Source organism: Pleurodeles waltl, chromosome 3_1 (genome assembly GCF_031143425.1).
Source record: "Pleurodeles waltl isolate 20211129_DDA chromosome 3_1, aPleWal1.hap1.20221129, whole genome shotgun sequence".
NCBI lineage: Eukaryota > Metazoa > Chordata > Amphibia > Caudata > Salamandridae > Pleurodeles > Pleurodeles waltl.
Genome location: NC_090440.1, coordinates 406,681,995 through 406,701,119, shown reverse-complemented (window position 1 = coordinate 406,701,119; position 19,125 = coordinate 406,681,995). Strand labels below are relative to the sequence as shown.

Genomic DNA, 19,125 nt, shown 5'->3' with positions numbered 1-19,125 from the left:
GGTTCTATTACTCCCTGGTACTCCAGCATCATGTTTAATAGGATACTGCGGTTGGATCTGTAGTGTGGAACTTATTGGAATAACGTGGTAGAGGGAATCTCTATCTCACTCTACATGGTTAAGGTACAGCGCTGGTGCTTGCGGCAATGCCCAGTCTGCTGCAAAAGCTTCTTTTTCTGTGTCTGGAACTGCGACTGAGAAAGACAGAAAAATTGCATCTTCCCATAGGGGGAGCACGTGGACCAATTTAGGTGGCCAATCCTTTTCTGACAATAATATATCATAATTTAGTGTGAATCTTCTCTAGAAGACGACTTTAAAAGTGTGCTCTATGTCTCGCTCAATTTGTACGCGTAATTTAAGACCCTGTCGAGTGGGGAGACGTGCCTGTCTCCTGTTTCAATTTCAAGGAAATTGTTAGTCAGTGTCACAATCAAAAGTTCTATAAGATTGTGGCAACATATTGTGACTTCTGCTGTGCTGTCTAGCAGAGTCACTGCACACGTCCTGTCCTTCAGTAAAATTCTCAATATTTTTGGCATGTTTAGCTGAAATAGCTGCAACCTTTTTCCTTTCAAATTGGGGTTTCTGTTGTGAAAGTTTCCGAAGAATGTTGTGAGTCCTTTTTCGGCTTTATGTAGTCACTTCGGTGTTCTGACCACCCTCCTTTTTCACTCTATTTGTCTGGTGAGTCCTGGAAGGAACGAGATGGATGCGTATCGGTAGCAGAATATTGGTATCTGTCAGTTGTTTTTGAAGTTTTCCTATTTCTGAGGTTCTATCTTTTCTCTGAAGTCTCGGAATGCAGAGTATCTCCTTTTTGGCTTCTTCTATCTTTATTAGATTTTTGTTTATCCCAGTGTTTTTTCAGAGTTCGCTTGTGCCTTCTTAGTTCCCTCCTTGCCGTAAGCACTCTGCAATTGTGGTTTAGTTGGTCTGGCCCCCAGAGTATCCCGACCTATACTAGTATTAGTTTAAAAAATAATCTTTGGCAGCTGACATTCCTATTCCTTTTGTTGAACCTCCCAGAGCCGCTGATGAATTGCCAGAGCTGCTACTCCCCCTTTAATGTTATTTAAAATAAATGAGGAGACTGTGTCAAAATTTCATATCAGCTTTATCCCCAATTCCAGGACAGGGGCTACCCTGTGTTTATTTTGAATTGGTTTTAAAACTTCCCAAAAATTTGCAACCGTCAGTATACCATACGTTGTGGTATATATTGCAGCAATGACTGTGCCCGAAGTGGCACAATCCTCAATAGAGAAAACCATTCCAAAAGGCAGGCACATTGTGAGAATTCTATGTTTGTCTTGGGGTTCCATATGGGGAAATACTGCTTCCAGCTGGTTTGTTTTTTGTGCAACTCAGAATGGAATATTTTTCCGCTTGGTAGGTGCTTTTCCCATTATTGAATGGACAGTTTAGGGATTTATTCCTGCAACAACCAATTGATTTATAGCGGGAGCAGCTCTTGCTTGGGTGGTGTTTAAAGTACACAGTACAAACTGTATTAAGCTTCTATATATATATTTCAACTAAATTGTTGTGTAAAGTTCACACTTCAGCTACTTGCATAGCTTGTACATTAGGATGTGGTGTATATGCAGCCAATGTTGGCCATTTAGGTCCGTCTTTGCTTAGGGGACCTACACTATTTGGTTGTATTACATGTAGGAGGGTCCCATTAAACCTATCATGGTATTCTTGATATGTTAGAGGTATATCTAAGTAATGGTATGCTCTGTATTGTTGTTGTACATTCGCTATTCTGTATGTGTGAAATGTATTTGAATCTGCTTTGACTGAAGGAAAGGTGACCCATGCAAAGAATATTTCTGTTCTGTATGCATCCTGTATTACGTCACGAACGTAACATCTTCACCCTCATTGGTTGTCTACAGTTTTGAGGGATATTTACTGGTTGTGCGTTAGCCATATCAAAAACATAGGGATAAGAGTTGGGAACACCAACAGGGGAATCCTTTCAAGGTTCAAGCATGAAGAATCTTCATCCTAAGATAGGTACTACCTACTCAGCTGAGGAGGATTTTTCCTAACATCACAGACTTCTCCATATAAGGTAATAAGGGCACCTTTAACATGTGCAAGAGAGATATTCAGGAGACCTGTATAAGCAGTGCCTTACCAAAGTAGATGGCGCCATGTAGTAGGATTCTCACCCTGGGTGTAAATCTGCTGGTTTTTCAGGGCAGCAGCGTCACCATGTGTGGGCGACTGAGTCGTTCTCTCACTGCTTGGAAACTGTCAGCCTAACCATTTCGCCTAACTAACAGCACCTCATCCAAACCTAGGAAGTAAAAGTGATTTGTGGCAGCCTAGAAAACATGACACTCTGACTCCTCAGGGAAGTCGCGACTGGCAGATCTAGTCCTTTCTCTCATTTGCACAAGTCTCACACAAGCAAAGGCAGACAAAGAGATGCAGAAAAGGTTTCAATGTATTTATTGAAAGGACTGCATTCTATGATAAAACAAATATGAGCTGTGATTATTAGGAGTATGGAACATCACAATGCTGATTGTGACCATTAGTGAGAAACAGATAAACATCCCATGCATAGAGTAATAAACATGTGTCTATGAATTCCTACCTTCACTTCTAGCATCTATGTGAGATTATAGCAGTGATAGCCCTTTCTGCCAGTACCAGTCCGAGAAGGAACTCCCACCCCCATACCTGAAAACAGAAGTCTGCCCGTCGTCTCCTCGGCTGGTTGTAGAGACAGGACCGAGGTCAGCAAAGTTGCAATGAAGTGGCACACAGCCTCGGATGGCTTCTTTGGCTGGAATTACCTCTCAAGCCTCCTTTGACCTGTTTAGTGTTTTTATATCAAAACATGGTGGCAGATTTAAGAACCCCTAGTGCCTCCTTGCGCCACATTAGCTTAGTTTTTTTAATGCTAATGTGGCCAAAATCGCTGCACCAAATTTAGAAAGTGGCACAATGCATGCATAGCACCACTTTGTAACCCTTTATGCTACATTATGCCTGCACCAGGCATAATGTATGCAAAAGGGGCGTTCCCCCATTACGGGGGCCAAAACAATTACACAAAGAAATCTAAGAGATTTCTGCACTTTTAACGACTGCTCAGAGCAGGCATTAAAATGAGGTTCACCATTGTTTACAGTGGGCCTCAATTGGCTTTGCCGGATTAGCGTCAAAATGTTTGACACTAATCCTGCAAATCCCTGAACTAGCGTAAAAAATTTTGATGCTAGTTTCCTAACTACCGCAATGGTGCACTGTATCATAGATTGCGCTAAGGGGCGCAAGAAAAGTGGCGCTGCACTGGGTGTGTTCTGAGTACAGATCTGATGTGATAATGTGTCTAAGTGTTGAGTGCTGGCTCCGCACTCTTGTGGCGGCAGTACTAGAAAAACTAATAGGTACAGCCTTGGGCAGAGACACAGCATGTAATGTTGTGCAGCTGATTAGAAAAATAAAACATCCCGCTGAAAGCAAGTAATTCTAAAATGAATTAAAATTAATAAATGAAATAAAAGCATGTAAAAAGGAAAAAGGCCACAGGCCTAAGCTAAAACAAGTGTGCCCAAGCAAGGCGCTAGATGAACCCACAACACAATGGACACCAATGCTTTAAATGATAGGAAGGTGTAAAACCTTGTTCACGCACTTGTTCGCTCGACAATCCCTTCTGAGATAACAGTATTGTTAATGTTAGTCCCATATTCAATAAATAAGGGTCATGCAGTGGGGTGCTATTTATTGGGCTTGGGACTACTGCATCTTTCAAGAAATAAATCATCTGCTGTATGGAAGTTATAATGAGTTATATTTCTAAATATAACCCTTCCACAGTTGATGATGGTGTTTATGCTCTGATACGGCGCGTCTCTCAACAGTTTTTGACACCATCAACTTCACTGTCCCGCTTGGTCCACGATTCATGATATAGCGAATATGCTCATGTTTGTTGTTAGACTGGACACAATGACTAGGTAGCCTTTCTTCCATTTGAGTGAGCTCTCTTTGCCACCTAAACATTCATCCTGGATCCCCAAAGAACTCCCACTCTCTTATTAATCTTTACCTTAGACCTTCAGCTAATGCCATCCCTTCTTTCAATTTGTTGCTCTGCGTGTACGCCAGTGACACCAAAATCGTCCTCCCAATATACAGGTAACTGTGGATCTTGTCTTGTCATTTTGGTTGTAGTATGATAACTGTTACGGAGTAATTATAAAAGGTAAAGTCCAATTCCATAGGCATATAGAATAACATTTCCTCTGCCTCTCCTGTTATTTGGGGATGACGGCAGCAGTTGTGGACACCAGTGCAAAGCCTATCTCCCTGGACTGTCACCTGAGTGCCTCATTTGACCATGTTTTTATCCAGGACACAATATCAGTCATGACTTTAAGATGATGGCTTTTCTGTATGCACAGATTAATGCAATTTATTCCCTTGTTTGCAATACCCCTTAAGGTCAAAAACGTCAAAGGCTATTTGTAACATGATTTATTTGCGGTTTTCACAGCGCATTTAGGGCCAGATGTATCAAAGCTTTTTGCATTCACAAACAGTGCGAACGCCCGTTTGCGAATGCAAAAAACCCTTTCAGAAGGTATCAAAGGCATTCTGAATGCAATTTTAAGGAATCGCAAATTGCGACTCTCTAAATAAGAAATCGCAAATAGGGAATTCTTATTTGCGATTTCTAAAGCACATGTATGAAGCAATTCCTTAATGTGAATTGGGCATTAAGGGATCACTATTACCACCATGTTGAACTAGGTGGTAACCCTGGGCAAATTTAAAAAATGCATTTAAAATGCATTTTTAAAATGTACATGTACAGCACACATGCCCTTTCAGCATGTGTGAACCTTACATGTTGTTAGAAAATGTTTTGGGGTGCAGCAGAGGGGGCCTTAGGTCCCCAGCACCCTGGACTTTGCATTTCCCAAAATTGCGAATTCCAGTTAGGAATTTGCAATTTGTGACATGCAAAATATTCACAAATATGGGCCGACAGGCCCATAGATGCGAATGGGGGCCAGTATCGCAATTTGCGATTCGGTAATAGCATTTGCGATTTTTAAGAAATCGCTATTACCGAATCGCAAATATGATACATTGCATTTTGCGAATCAGAAATAGCGATTTCTTAAAAATCGCTATTTCCTATTCGCAAAAGGCTTTTTTCATACATTTGGCCCTTAGAATGGTGCGCAGAGGCATAATGCCAGCCCTCTGTTCTCCTCCTACCGGGCTCCCTGTTCCCTACCCTATTGATTTGAAGGTGCTCTGAATGGAGCATCAAGCATATTGCCATAAAAAACATGTTAGCTGATTTACAAAGTTATAAATTATGCCCTATCAACCAGGCTCCACCCACTTTGCAGGTCTTCCTCATTGTGTTTGCAGTCTGGAGAGTCAGAATGGGTACTAATAATGTGATGCACTGTTCCTAAAGAGCAATAAGAAACAAACAGGGTGAGTCCTAGAGGGTCCTATACACTAGGGGGTCCTATACAGTAGGAGCAAGAGTCCTCACACACCCAGATGGGTGTCATGCTTCATCATCGGACCAGCTCCTCGTCAGACTGGCGCTGCAATGTCTGACGGGCACCACCCATTCGGGGGCTCTTTGCCGGAGTTCTTTTGTGATGATGCCACGCTATCCCGCAGGTGAGTAGGGAGAAAGAAAAAGAAAGGAGAGCAAAAAAGTAAACACAGGGTAAAATTGGCTCAGGAACCCTCTATAAGAACTATCTTTATTAGTACGGGGAGCAGGCCAAGATTAAAACAATTACCAGGAGAGTGGGGTCGAAGTAATGCTCGACCACTCTCAAACTGTATCACACACAACTGGGTGGTCAAGAACTACAAGACCCACCTCAAAATCGGGTCGACATGTTTCGCGTCTATCCGGTCCATACAGGATCCAATGACGCTTCCTCAGGACCTAATGAGATAATGCTTCTCCAAATACAAACTTAGAATACTCTTGTCTATAACAGCTGACAATCAAAAACAGGGGGATTAGTATCGTCAGTCACTTACATAAGTCCATTTTGACCCAGTCTGTCAATCCTATTCGTCGCCCTGAAAGTGCATGAAATTCATGACAATGATTAGTGCTCTGGTCAATGTGGAAAGAATCCAATATAGTTAAGTGTGTATTAAGTAGCACAAGGTGGTCATGAGAAAGGTAACACGTCATGCCAGTGTAATGAACGTATTATGCTTACCCTCGCAATTTGAGACAGGGCTTCATGGGATCACGTGGACCATAGGCCTGGTCCATATAACACACTGCATATCATATAGAAAAACATATGGTAACAGAACAAATGTGAGAGTCAAGGGGACACATACTTCAACTTTCTAGAAAGGGTAACAATAAATTAAATGCCCAGTACTTAGCAGTAAATATCCACAAGAGAGAGAGAGAGTGTGGCCCCACTTAGTTACGCACTCACTCATCAATTGTAATTATTTATCTTGCAACAAAAAACAGTTTGATAGGCATTCTTCATAACCACGAACAGTACAATTCTGTTAAGGGTAACAGTATTCCTTACAGATGCATTCAAAAGCCGCTGAGTCGAGGGAAACCGAATCACCCGGTCAGTGAACTATCTAATTATTGACAGAAGAATAAAGGTTACTGTGAGATGGTCCAAACAATGCTGCTTCAGCCGAATAACATACGGGAAAAAAATAAGTAAGTGAAAGTATAAATAAACATTTAATCCCTCAAGACTACCGGTATGCAGGAAACTATTCCCCAGTCAAGCACCACAAGTACTATGTTACAAGGCACTTACATAGTTGGGACTGGCCGTCGGAAGTTGCTCCTACCCCGGGTCGCGCTCCCGTAATGACGAGGGAGACGTGATCGCGGGCAAAGAAATGGAGCCAAAACCGGAAATCGGCTGACTCGTGTGTTGCTAAGCAACGGGTGCGAGTCTCGAGGCCTACAACATCATAGTTGCAAAATAGATGACGGGCTACCATCCAGCTACCAGTGACTAACACGGCGGCCATGATGGAGCGTCTCAAATTAGAGACGATCCATAATACACGTAAATACATGGATGGAGCAGGTCCGATGAAGAAGCATGACATCCATCTGGGTGTGTGAGGACTCTTGCTCCTACTGTATAGGACCCCCTAGTGTATAGGACCCTCTAGGACTCACCCTGTTTGTTTCTTATTGCTCTTTAGGAACAGTGCATCACATTATTAGTAACTGTTATTGGAGGGTATGCACTGGACCTTCAATTCCTCCTAATCCCCTTATTTTTTTATGGAGTCAGAATGGGTGTCAGGGCATTCTAATAACTTGTTCCCTACTGAAATATTGTGATGGCCACATTCGAAACACAAATGAACATTTTTAGTTTTCAAAGACCTGTAAACACTTGCCTCTTTTCTGCTTCAGCTAATTTTTCTTAAAGTGTGCATCCTGATTGACAATCTAGTTGCTTTCCTGTTCCATCTTCTGCTTTTTTCTATGTGAACATTGTTCTTAATACTTTTAACGTGTGCACTCCCAATCTGCTTTAAATATATAACATTGCTGCAAGTGAAAGAGATTAGGGGGGTCATTTTGACCTCGGCGGTCTTTTTTAAAGATCGCCAAGGGACCGCCGTGCGGAAGACCGCCAGTGTTGGCGGTTTGCCGCTTGGTCTATTATGACCGTTGGCAGCTCTCCGTCCTTTTACGGATGGAGAGCCGCCAACAGCCATACTGGCGGGAGGCGGGGAAGTGGAGGTTGCTCCACCGCCACGCCAACAGAACACCGCCCAGCGAATCACGTCCTGTGATTCGCCGTGGCGGTGTTCTGTTGGCAGTGTGGTGTCGGCCGAGCAGCCCCCATGGCTCCCGTCCCCTCCCGGAGGATCGTCGGACCAGGTAAGTCGATCGTCCGTGAGGGGTGGGGGGTGTGGGGGTGTTGTGTGTAGTGTGGGTGCATGGGGGTGTGCGTGTGTGTATGTAGAGGGGGTGTGTGAGTGCGTGTATGCTTGCAGGGGTGTTGTGTGTATGGGAATGAGTGCGTGTATGTCTGTGGGTATGTCTGTATGGATGTGTGCGTGTATGTTTGAATGTGGGTGTGCGTGTCTGACTGTGTGTGTGGATGTAGGCATGTATGTCGGCGTGTGTGCGTGTAAGTGTGTAGGTGGTGTTTGGGCGGTGGCAGGGGTGGTGGGGGGGGTAGGGTAGGGAGTCGGGGTGGGGGGTGAGGGAGACCCCTATCTGTGCCAGGGAAGGAATTCCCTGACAGTGATAGTGCTTACCGCCATGGATTTCATGGCGGTTCAAACCGCTGGAAATCCACGGCGGTAAGCCGGGTTAAAATACCGCCGGCGGTATAGTGACGTCCGCCGGGCTGGAGACCCAGGTCTCCAGCCCAGCGGTCGTCTCCGCACTGGCGGGCGGAACGGAGAACCGGCGGATGACCATGGCGGTAACCGCCATGGTCATAATTCCACCAAGTAAGACCGCCAGCCTGTTGGCAGTCTTACCGCCGGTTATCCGCCTTCCGCCAGGGTCATAATGACCCCCTAGATCTTAGGTGTTTCCTTTCTGTAAGACTGAGACGTGTCCTCGACCACCTTTAGAACTATGCTAAGAGTGCATATTTTTAAATTGTGGCATGTAATGTTTCCAGTTCTTCCTTGACCGATCTCAATATGTATCCCTTTACTCTCTGCCAGGTTGACGGGAGCCTCTGAAGACAAGCGCTGGTACATTGCTGTCCTGTTGGCCACGCTAGTGTTTTACACAATCGCTTCTACAGCTGCCTTCTTCCTGTACAAGTATTTCACCCATCCAGCCGGCTGCGTGCTCAACAAGAGTCTCCTGACCATCAACACCAGCTTGTGTGTGCTCCTGTCCCTCATTTCCATCACCCCCTGCGTCAGGCACAGTAAGTAGATACAGCATCCTCCACCTTCATCTCTCAGATCTCCACTGAACAACGGAGTGGAGGCAGAAAAGGATAAAGGGCAAAACATGAAGTAAACATGAAATATATGCGCTTCCAGTTGTGAGAGTTTTGGAGGCCATTGAGTAAAGGGGCGATAGGAAGTGAGAAACCTTGCTAGGAGTCCCAGGCAGCAGGGATTGTCTGTAGGACAAAACAGCAAGAGCTACACAGCGGTGAGAGCTAATGCGAGACATATCATGTGGCAAATGTTTTTAAATGGAGGGTGTCACAAAGAAACCCTCATATATGACAACAGGCGGGAAAAGGTTGAGAACCAGAAATGTGATTTCGCCTACCAGCTGCATTGCATGTTTAACCAATTGAAATTAAGCTCTGGAGGGGGAAGAAGTAACAACCCAACGTCATCTATGCATTCACGTGTTCTATATAGCGAACCCAGAAGCCCCAGATGTTTTTGCTAACCAAGGTACCGCCGTGAAATGACCGCACCGCGGTCAAAAGACCGCGGCGGCCATTTAAACATTTCCGCTGGGCCGGCGGCGCTCTCCGAAAGAGCGCCCGCCGGCCCAGCAGAAATGCCCCTGCAACGAGGACGCCGGCTCAGAATTGAGCCGGCGTAGTTGCAGGGGTGCGACGGGTGCAGTTGCACCCGTCGCGTATTTCAGTGTCTGCAAAGCAGACACTGAAATACTTTGCGGGGCCCTCTTATGGGGGCCCCTGCAGTGCCCATGCCATTGCCCATGCCCCGCGGCACCCCCTACCTCCATCCTGTTCATGGCGGGTTTACCGCCATGAACAGGATGGCGGTAGGGGGTGTCTGAATCCCCATGGCGGCAGAGCGCGCTCCGCCGCCATGGAGGATTCAATGGGGCAGCGGTTTACCCTTTCTGACTGCGACTGAACCGCCGCGGTCAGAATGCCCTCGGGAGCACCGCCAGCCTGTTGGCGGTGCTCCTGTGGTCGGTGACCCTGGCGGTCACCGGCCGCCAGGGTCAGAATGACCCCCTATAGCACCTCTGCTGAAAGCTATCTTCAAGCATACCATAACTGACTTCTCCAGGAAAATGGTTATGGATGAGGAATTAGAAACGATGGGACCTAGAGAGGAAGGGCAACCAGATTATGAAAGTCTGCGTGTTACGATTACTGTGATAAACATAGTTTCCAGTTGAATCAAAATCCTGGCTCTTAAAAAAATAAAACACAGAAAGGTTCTACTTTTCTGCAAACTTCTTGATTGTTCATTAATGTGTTTTCAAGAAGATTTGAAATAAAATCATTATACTTGTCTTTGTATGCCGTTGTCTTTATGTAGCAGGTATTCATGGATGACCAACTGATAGCTTTGAGGTACTAGGTTAGTATGTATCGTCAAATCAATTCCAAAGTGATGGGTTGTCTCTTGTGAAATGGCTTCCAAACATCACCAGAGTCACATTACAGGAATGGAAACAGAGGATAGTAGTGGAGACAGTAGCAGGTAAGCCAGACATCTTTGCATCTGATATAGAATATTATGAAGGAATTGGGGAATTTAATGAGCAAGCAACGTCGAACTGTGAGTGCTGACACTTGGTTAAAGTGGGATAGCTGGCACATTCAAACAAGGCTGATGTATTCTCCTTTGCACCATACCAACACTTCTTAAAAGGATGCAAGTACTGTGTCACAGTCAGCTTTTACACTTCCACGTTTTTCTTTTTCCATAATTTGATGTTTTGCGCATGGAGTATTTGGATCAGGGTTTGAACCAGTAATAGAGAAGACTAGGTATGGCACAAATAGGGGAAAGCATCTTGGACCTTATGGTAGCAGAGTGAGACCTAAAATAGGTATCTTACATCTGAAAATAAATTACAAATCACAAGGATTTATCTATATTATATAAATTTAAAGATTACACCGGGACTGCTATTTAGTTAAATAAAAGTACTTGCTTAAAATACGCTGGTTTGACCTCAGTTTAACACTACCCGCTGCCCTGATGCTCGATTTAGAGGCAGTGTAGAGAGGAAGGTTCTGACAGCCATTGGGTAGAACCCCACTTCCCTCCTCCAGTAGGTTTCTAGGCACAAGCTATGAGTGGGCGTAGGTCTCCAATCAGGAAAGCACAAGTCTATCAGGATAGCACAGGGCTCCCCATAAACCACAAACCAACAGGACATCAGTAGTCTGAATGGGATGTTCTCATAAACTTGACATTCTACATTTTGAATACCTCTGTTCTAACATTGTTTTCAGAACAGCCACGTTCGGGACTACTGCAGGCCTCTATCATCAGTAGCTATGTCATGTACCTCACCTTCTCTGCTCTCTCCAGCCGTCCGCCAGAGAGAGGTGAGTATCCCTTCCAGTAGTGACCTTTCTATCCTTTACTAACTCCAGGGGGCATGTCTTCTGAGGGGAGTGGACAAGTGCATAATACACCTGTTCTTTTCTTTATGGGAGGTGGGTTCACCATGTGTCACGTTTCTTTTCAGACACATGATTCTACAGCAAAAAGTAATTTTATTCTCATAGGATATATTACACAACTTAGAATAACATCAACATTTGTCTAAATCATGTAAACAAAAATACTCTGTCTTACTTATTTAACCTGTGTTTAAATGTTACAGAAAGCTACTAAGAGCAGCATTTTAAGAACATTAATTGATTTAAGAAAATACATCAAAATATCTTGCAGAATACATTCTGTGCTAGGCATCTAGCCATACACCCAATTAAATGTATTCCTACATGACAGAGTTCATCTAAGGACTTCATATCGTGTAGAGGTGCAGATGGTTATGTTTCAAGAGATGTGATTAGAAATTAGATTGCTCTCACCTAGTAGACTGTGCATGAGCTGTCTATTGTGAGAAGTATTGTTACCTTATTGTGGACTTAGAGCGCTCCCATTGTTTACCATTGGTTGGCTTTACAGTCAATCTGATTTGCTTGCTTCCTATTTGTCCGCATTTGTGGGCTTTCCTTCCACTGCCCTCTCCTCTGCCTGATTTGCCATCCTCTGTTTTTTTCTGTCTTGCTGGTGTGCATATCCCCACCAGTCCACTTTGCCCTCTTACTCTTTTTTCCCACTCGCATTCTCTTTTCCCAGCCCTCAGAAACAACCATGCGCTCTATGTTACTTCTACACCCCACTAACATCCTGTATTGGTGCCACCCCACTGTAGCTTCCACCCCGTGTTGCTTCCTCCCCCTCACTTAAAAAAACAAAAAAATCCAACTTGAATCAGTAATTAAAAAAAGTGTTTTTGTCATTGCGTATTTGCATTTTGTATTGTATTTGTATTGCAGCATTTATATAACACTTACTAACCCTATGTGGGGCAATGAAGGCTTTACCTCTATTGGCAGCAAGCAACATGCAGGATGAATGGTTGGAAGGGTGTTGTCTTTGTTTTCTGATTCTATGTGGGAAGTGTTTCCATGTCGTTCATTATGACAATTGAGTTGCAGTTATAATGTTATGGAATACAACACACAGGGGCGTTCTTTATGGTGAGGTGTTAGAGGTGGACATACAAAGGCATGTGCATGTGTAGTGTACATGCCTACAAAATGACATATCCAACCACATCAAAATCTCTTTTTTACTCTTTTGCCATGCTGCACAGCATTTGGGATACTGTGCAGGTTGGTAAAAAAAACATTGATATAGCCAATAGGTCACAAAGGTGAGACCTTTTGGTTTTGCCAATGGTGGTTTCATGAAGGCCACGACGTACAGTTTGAGGTGATGCAATATGTCCATGGTGTTTAAACGTCTGGTAGTAGACACCATATTTTATTGACTTAATAATAAATCACATTTTATATTAATGTGTCCCAGAAATTAGCTTGATAATTCATTCGTATATTTCATGACAGCGTGTCATAATATTGAAAGTTCTTTTACTGAAACTAGTTTTCCAGATCAAACAATACTATTTATTTTGTCAATGCAACAAGTACATGTGATTTCCTATGAAAACTGAATATTAAATACAGAGAAACAGATGTGATATTAATTAACAATACCCACTACTTATAAAAGTATTGCCTCGGAAATACTCACCTTCCTATCTGAAGAGAAGTGAAGTTGTTCATTTTCTTCTCTAATCAGAAAATAATTCAGTGATCAGATCAAATTTGTGTGATTTATGGGTACTTCAAACCTTTGTTTGATGTGTGGGCCAGCAAATAGTAACACTTATTAAGCACAATGACATTTAAAATTATTATTTTCTAAGCAAAATAAGTTCTTCAAAATAAGAAATGACAAAGAGTAGGATTTACCAGGGGGTATAATGCTTCAGTCAATGTTATGTTAGATCAGCAGGTGGACTAAATCCTATTTTCCAAGTGGTGTTGAACTTTAGTTCGAAAATTATGCACACTTGTAATTATATCAGGACTTCACTTAAGCAATGCAGTATTGTTTCGGTCTGCCTCAATCATTGCTCCAGGCCCTGATAATCACATTCCATTCTACCGCCAGAATCATCATCTGTGAGAAAGAAGGGCCACTTTATTGTCATCCCAGAAGTACGTTTAAGCTGTGATGTCTCACCTACAAATCATCTCAACATTCCACCCTCCCTCTGTGACTTGCTCAAAATTTCCAGTAGTGAAAGAGATCTGTGAAACAAGAATACACATTGGGCCTCATTACGACTTCGGTGGTCCTTTCACAGGACTGCTAAAGCCGCTGCAGGCACAAGACCGCCAGTAATAGAGGTATTTTGCCTGCCATATTAGGAGTGTTCCCCTGGGCCAGTGGAACACTCACTACAACATTCACGCCGGCTCATAATTGAGCCGGCGGCAATGTTGTGGTGCCTCGGGTGCGACAGCACCTGCCGCTCATTTCACTGCCCGTAATTTGGGCAGTGAAATGCGCGATGGGGCTGTGCATGGGGGCCCCCCTACATCCCTGTTCCTCCGTGGAAAGGCTGGTGGATGGGGACTTGTAATCCCCAGGGCAGCGCTGCTCTGGTGGATTACAACTGCCAGGACCGCCAGATTGCAGGCTGGCTGCAGCCTGGCGGTGTTGGCGGTTTGACCGTGGCAGCTCTGCCACGATCATAATGGGGCGGTCAGACTGCCCTGTCTGTGGCGGTCTGACCGCCATTGCGAGTGTGGCAGTCTTGAGACCGCCACACTTGTAATGAGGGCCAATGTTTGGAAAGCCCTTGTATCAGAACACCACATTCACAACATCATGCTTCCTCAGGTGCAGCTACCACCTTCTGGAACTAATGACTAAGCAAAATAAGGCTGAATTCCTACATAGGTACTTCCACAGATAATTAAAACCTCTTTTCAGATTATACCACCATAATCCATGGTGCCCATTTCTGGCCCAGTCTGTTACACAAATGTATGTTCTTCTTTTTTACAGCACCTGCATATTCCAGAGTGACAGAAAACTACAGAAGACTCTCAAATAAAATAAATAAATATCAGACATAAACTGATCACAATGTAAGAGAGAATAAAGAGGAAAAAGCATCAAATATAAATACATCATGTAACTTTCAAGTCAAAATATTGTGTTGCATTTAATCTAAAGCTGACCACTTTCTCCTAAAATCACAGAAATCCTTTTGGTAGCTTGTTACCTGATTTATTTACTTATGAAGTGCACCACACACCACACATGTGGCTTCTGGGTGCTCAAACTAAAATGAAGCAAACTAAAATAATGGGCAAGAGCAGCAAATCAGGGAAGATGAGCGACCTCTGCTTCTTAAACCAGAGGGATTTGATTGATTTTCTAAAAGAAAGATAATTGGACATTTGTCCTACAGACTTGGTGAGGTTGTTACACAACTTGGCAGCTTTGTAGGGACTGACTCCCGGTGAGAGCTTTGTTTATTCTGGGAATAGGCGATAAAGATTGCCCTGATGATCATAGGGTTTTCTGTGGACATAATGCATCAACTAACAAACTCAGCCAGCGAGGCCTTCTTTGTAACAGGTTTTATGAGTCAAGCACAATGCCTTAAACTTGATTCTTTAATCAGTGGACAGCCCATCGAGATTCTTGCAGCTGAGACCTGATTGAATTTCCTAAGGTTGCAAACCAGCCTCACTGCGTAGTTCTGAAGACACTACAGCCACAGGATTTGTGTCTGTGGCAGCCTAAATATGGGGCATGGCAGTAGTCCACGTAGACTATGAAAGTAATTCATGAAAGTAATTTATAGCGCACACAGCTACTCCCAGGAGTGTCCCAGCACGAAAAATAGCAAAGGTCCAAAGATGAAATAGCAAGGGTTATTCCAAAACAAAAAAACATGTTTTAATTTTCTTCTTGAATATCTCTGTGTCCTCACTGCACGTAGCTCCTGAAGTAACTAATTCCATGCAACTAAGCCCAATCAAGTGAAAGACTTTCCACCTGCTGTTGTACACTGGATTCTAGACAGACATAGTACAATATCCTAGATGCTGTAGAGAGGAAAGCAGACACTCAAGATTTGGTGATTTTGTGATTTGAAAAAACTCACAAAATTCTAAATTTTTAAAAAATGTTGTTCGGAGAAGATGAATTCCTGTGGGTGGTTCCTATGAAGCTTCTGGATTTGACTTTGCATTTTTCCTGTTTTCCGGTTAGGTTTGCCTGCCTGATGACAGAGGTGTTTTGTCTGCTTCATTTTTTACCTCTGGAAGTGGTATTCTCAGATGGTCAAGTGTTTGTCTTGGCCTGAGCGTCCGCTCCATTCAATCTGGAGATGGATCAGACAATACTAAACCCCAGGACTTATCTTGGAGCCACGCAAAGAAAAGCTGAATTTTCAAGGACAAGACCAGCTCTTGAGAAATTGCAATGCAATGCAGCCTTGGCCCTGAAATAATTATTCACAAGTTCATAAACATTTGGCTGCAATCCATGCCATACATGCCATAACTCCACCTCGGAAAATGTTCCTTGCATTCTTCGTTGGGTGTTTTACAGCCTTTGGCATGGTTAGCAGAACAGAAGTTTGACCAAAACTCTTGTAAATACAAGAAGATTTTGGACACCTGTACTAAACATTTGACCTTTAAATTACATATTTATGTGACATTGTTCTGAGGTGGAATTTATAATTGGTAATATAGTATGCAATACCTTTGTCTGGGCTATTCTTCTTTTTTAGGTTTGCTTGACATCCAAGCTTATATCACTAAGTTTCAGGCACTAGTTTGGGAAACGGATTGGACTTATTTAACCTTGCTTGACACATTTAGAAAGGGGATGAATGAAAAACTGAAAGATGCAGTACTTTGTGTGGCTAGACCACATACACTGACAGAGTCAAGATCACTGGTTCTGCTCATCATTAATAGCATTAGTGAGAGAAGGCTTGAAAAGAGGAAAACAAGTTTCAACTAGAAGAAATTATGCAGTGCATTCTTCAACCTTTTCTCAAAAGACGTCAAGCCCTATTAAACGAGAACTGATCTTGTTAAATCTTCTTTATTGGAAAATGAAAAGAGATGACAAATGATAGGTCTATTTCTTTACTGTGGCCATGTAACGGATGGGTGCTGCAAATTACGCGCTCCAGAATTCCAGGCCCTGAAGGAGAGGCAAAGCACTTTTCAGTGCAGCGGTTTCCCCTGCAGCGTATGATGTCCTCAGGGATGCATCAGGGCCTGGCCCAAATGAGTACCTGGGCCAAGACTGGGCCCTTCTGGTCCAATGAGAGCCAGGGGGAGGATGGGCTGGGCTATCCCTCTTAGCCCTGTTAAGAATCAGAAAACGTACAGGTAACTGTGTAACCCTGCCCATTCTAATTTTAAATTGGAGTATTAAAAGAAGGGAAAAAGGAAAGCCAGTACGCATAATGGAAACCCAACAATACAGAAGGAGTCTATAACTGCGTATTTGTCTTCAGTAATGGGGGTCATTAACACCAAAATGTGGCTGGTAGAGAATGAGATTGATGATGTTCCATTTCACACACTGACCTGGTTCAAACCGTGGGGACGACACTGGAGCCGATGCTATATCTCCACTCCCTCTCAGGAAGACTAAGGACTCAGGGATGGTACACCTAGATCCAACCAGCTTCCAGAGGGGGAAAAGGGGATGGGAGGAAGGGACATAATAATAAAAGAAAACCTTCAGTACAGGTTCTGCTCAGCGACAGTACTACTGTGCTTAACAGGATGCTACACTCCTGGGACCTTCAGGGTATGTAAAGGTAGACATTTGCGAGACCAGCATCTCTCGTTTCGTGAAGACGCAATGCACTGAGAACAAGAAGAGGCAATTAGCATCAATACATTTTCAGGCCTTTACAAAATTTACAATGCACTGTTCCAATAAGCAACACTTACAGGTTTCTTCATAATCATGGCATAAAAGCAGAATAACCAGACTTGAGTCATAATCTTCTAGGGCTCTTGAGAAAGAAGTTGAAATACTGATTGGAGCCTATGACTCTTCTGGGGTAAACTCAGAACATAGATTGGTGTTACTGGCGTTCCTAAGGTTACACTCGGTATATGAATTGGAGTTAGGTACACTCTCAAGGAATACTAGAAGCAAGGTTGCTCTGGGTACATAGGTTGGAGTTAACACAATTTCTCAAGGTATGCTAGAGACCAGGTTACACTCAGCAATTAGTTACAGACTTACATTAGTTATCCTCATTAGTTATCCTCAGAACAAGGTTATATTCGGAACAAGATTATATTAGGCACAAGGTTGGAGTTACTGACATTCTCAAGGTTGTACTTGGTACATAGGTAACACTCAGAACAAGCTTATACTCAAAGCAAGGTTGCACTCAAAACAAGGTTACACTCGGAATACGGTTATACTCGTAACAAGGTTATTTTTGGCAAAAGGTTGGAGCATTTGACACTCCCAAGGTACATAGGTTACACTTGGAACAAGGTTATACTCAAAACAAGGTTGTACTCTGCACAAGTTTGGAATTACCAAAATTCCCAAGGTCACACTTGGTACATAGATTGAAGTTACAAAGTTAATTCAGAATTCAGTCTCTAGTCCATGAGCAACACAGTTCAAGAGACAAATTTTGGAGATAGGGTTCGGAGCAAGGACAAGCAAGGAGCGCTGAAGGAAAATTATGGAAAAGGAGCTGGAGCAAAGTCTAGAGTCCTGAAAAGGTTCACAGACAGACAGGCTTCTACTATAAAGGATTATTGTGCACTAGCCTGAAGGAAAAGTACTTAGCCTTGCTTAGTAGTTTTTAGGGGTGGGCTGCAAACTCCGCCGTTCCAGTGGAATTTGTGGAGTTTCACCCACTAGTTTGGCAAAACAATCTACGGTAACCACCACATAGTGGAGTTTACTGCCAGCCATTTTTAGCCCGATTCATCTAGACTTTTCTCTACCTTTCCCAACACGTCCACACTACCTCCCTGTCAACTTCATCCAGATTGCTCCATCTGTTGTAACTCTAAACCAATAGGATCTGATGCCTAGGATTGGTGCCTCTGTTTTCTAACTGATGGAGGTGACTTCTGGACAGTGCATGCACGATCGCTGCTGGTCGGTGGTGGTAATCTGATGTTGCTGCTGCTTTTATCTGAGCTGCACTGTGCCGTGGACCATGGAACTGCTGTGGTGCCACAGGAGTTGTGGGCAGAGTTACTTGTCGGGGCAAAATGAATAAGGTGAGTGAAAGACTCTTTTCTTGGCTTGTACACTCTCATATGTATAGTGAGACCCCGTGCTCCCTCTGAAGTCAAGATGAGCATGTGTACCTCCCCCATTTGAGCATGCCCAGTTTCATGTGCTGAAGGACCTTTTCACTTTTCTCTCAGTGGTGAAATCTCAGGAGTTCATTGCTTGACAACAGGAAGGTGCTTTCTGTACAGGGAGCAGAAGAAAGCAGAGTTTGGGAGAGGAAAATGAGAACGAAGAAAGGGAGGACCTGGCGGGGATAATAAAATGGAGAGTGAAGTGAATAGAGAAATTGGAGTGCAAGGAAAATAGCAAACACAGTATTTAAAACAGTAGATGAGAAAATCTACCCAGAGACAGCAGTTCGCAGCCATGGGGTCCCACAACACCTCTCACAGACCCTTGATGAGCCACCTTTTATTTAATTTATCCATGAATAATGCAGCATGATATTAAAACATTGATGGCAATGATATAATCCGCCACTACATTAGAGTATACTGCCAACCTCACAGAAAGGCAGCAGTGCCCCATGGGATTGTG

At 43.5% G+C, this 19,125-nt stretch overlaps 1 protein-coding gene across 1 annotated transcript in view; it reads left to right on the top strand.

Annotated features, from left to right (window-relative positions):
* Positions 1-19,125, top strand: part of SERINC4 (serine incorporator 4) — a 251,852-nt gene that overhangs the window by 94,536 nt on the left and 138,191 nt on the right. Inside the window, exons 6-7 of the mRNA XM_069222637.1 lie at positions 8,716-8,927; positions 11,190-11,285. Of these exons, the coding sequence (XP_069078738.1) occupies positions 8,716-8,927; positions 11,190-11,285 (308 nt within the window). The remainder of the gene's footprint in view (positions 1-8,715; positions 8,928-11,189; positions 11,286-19,125) is intronic.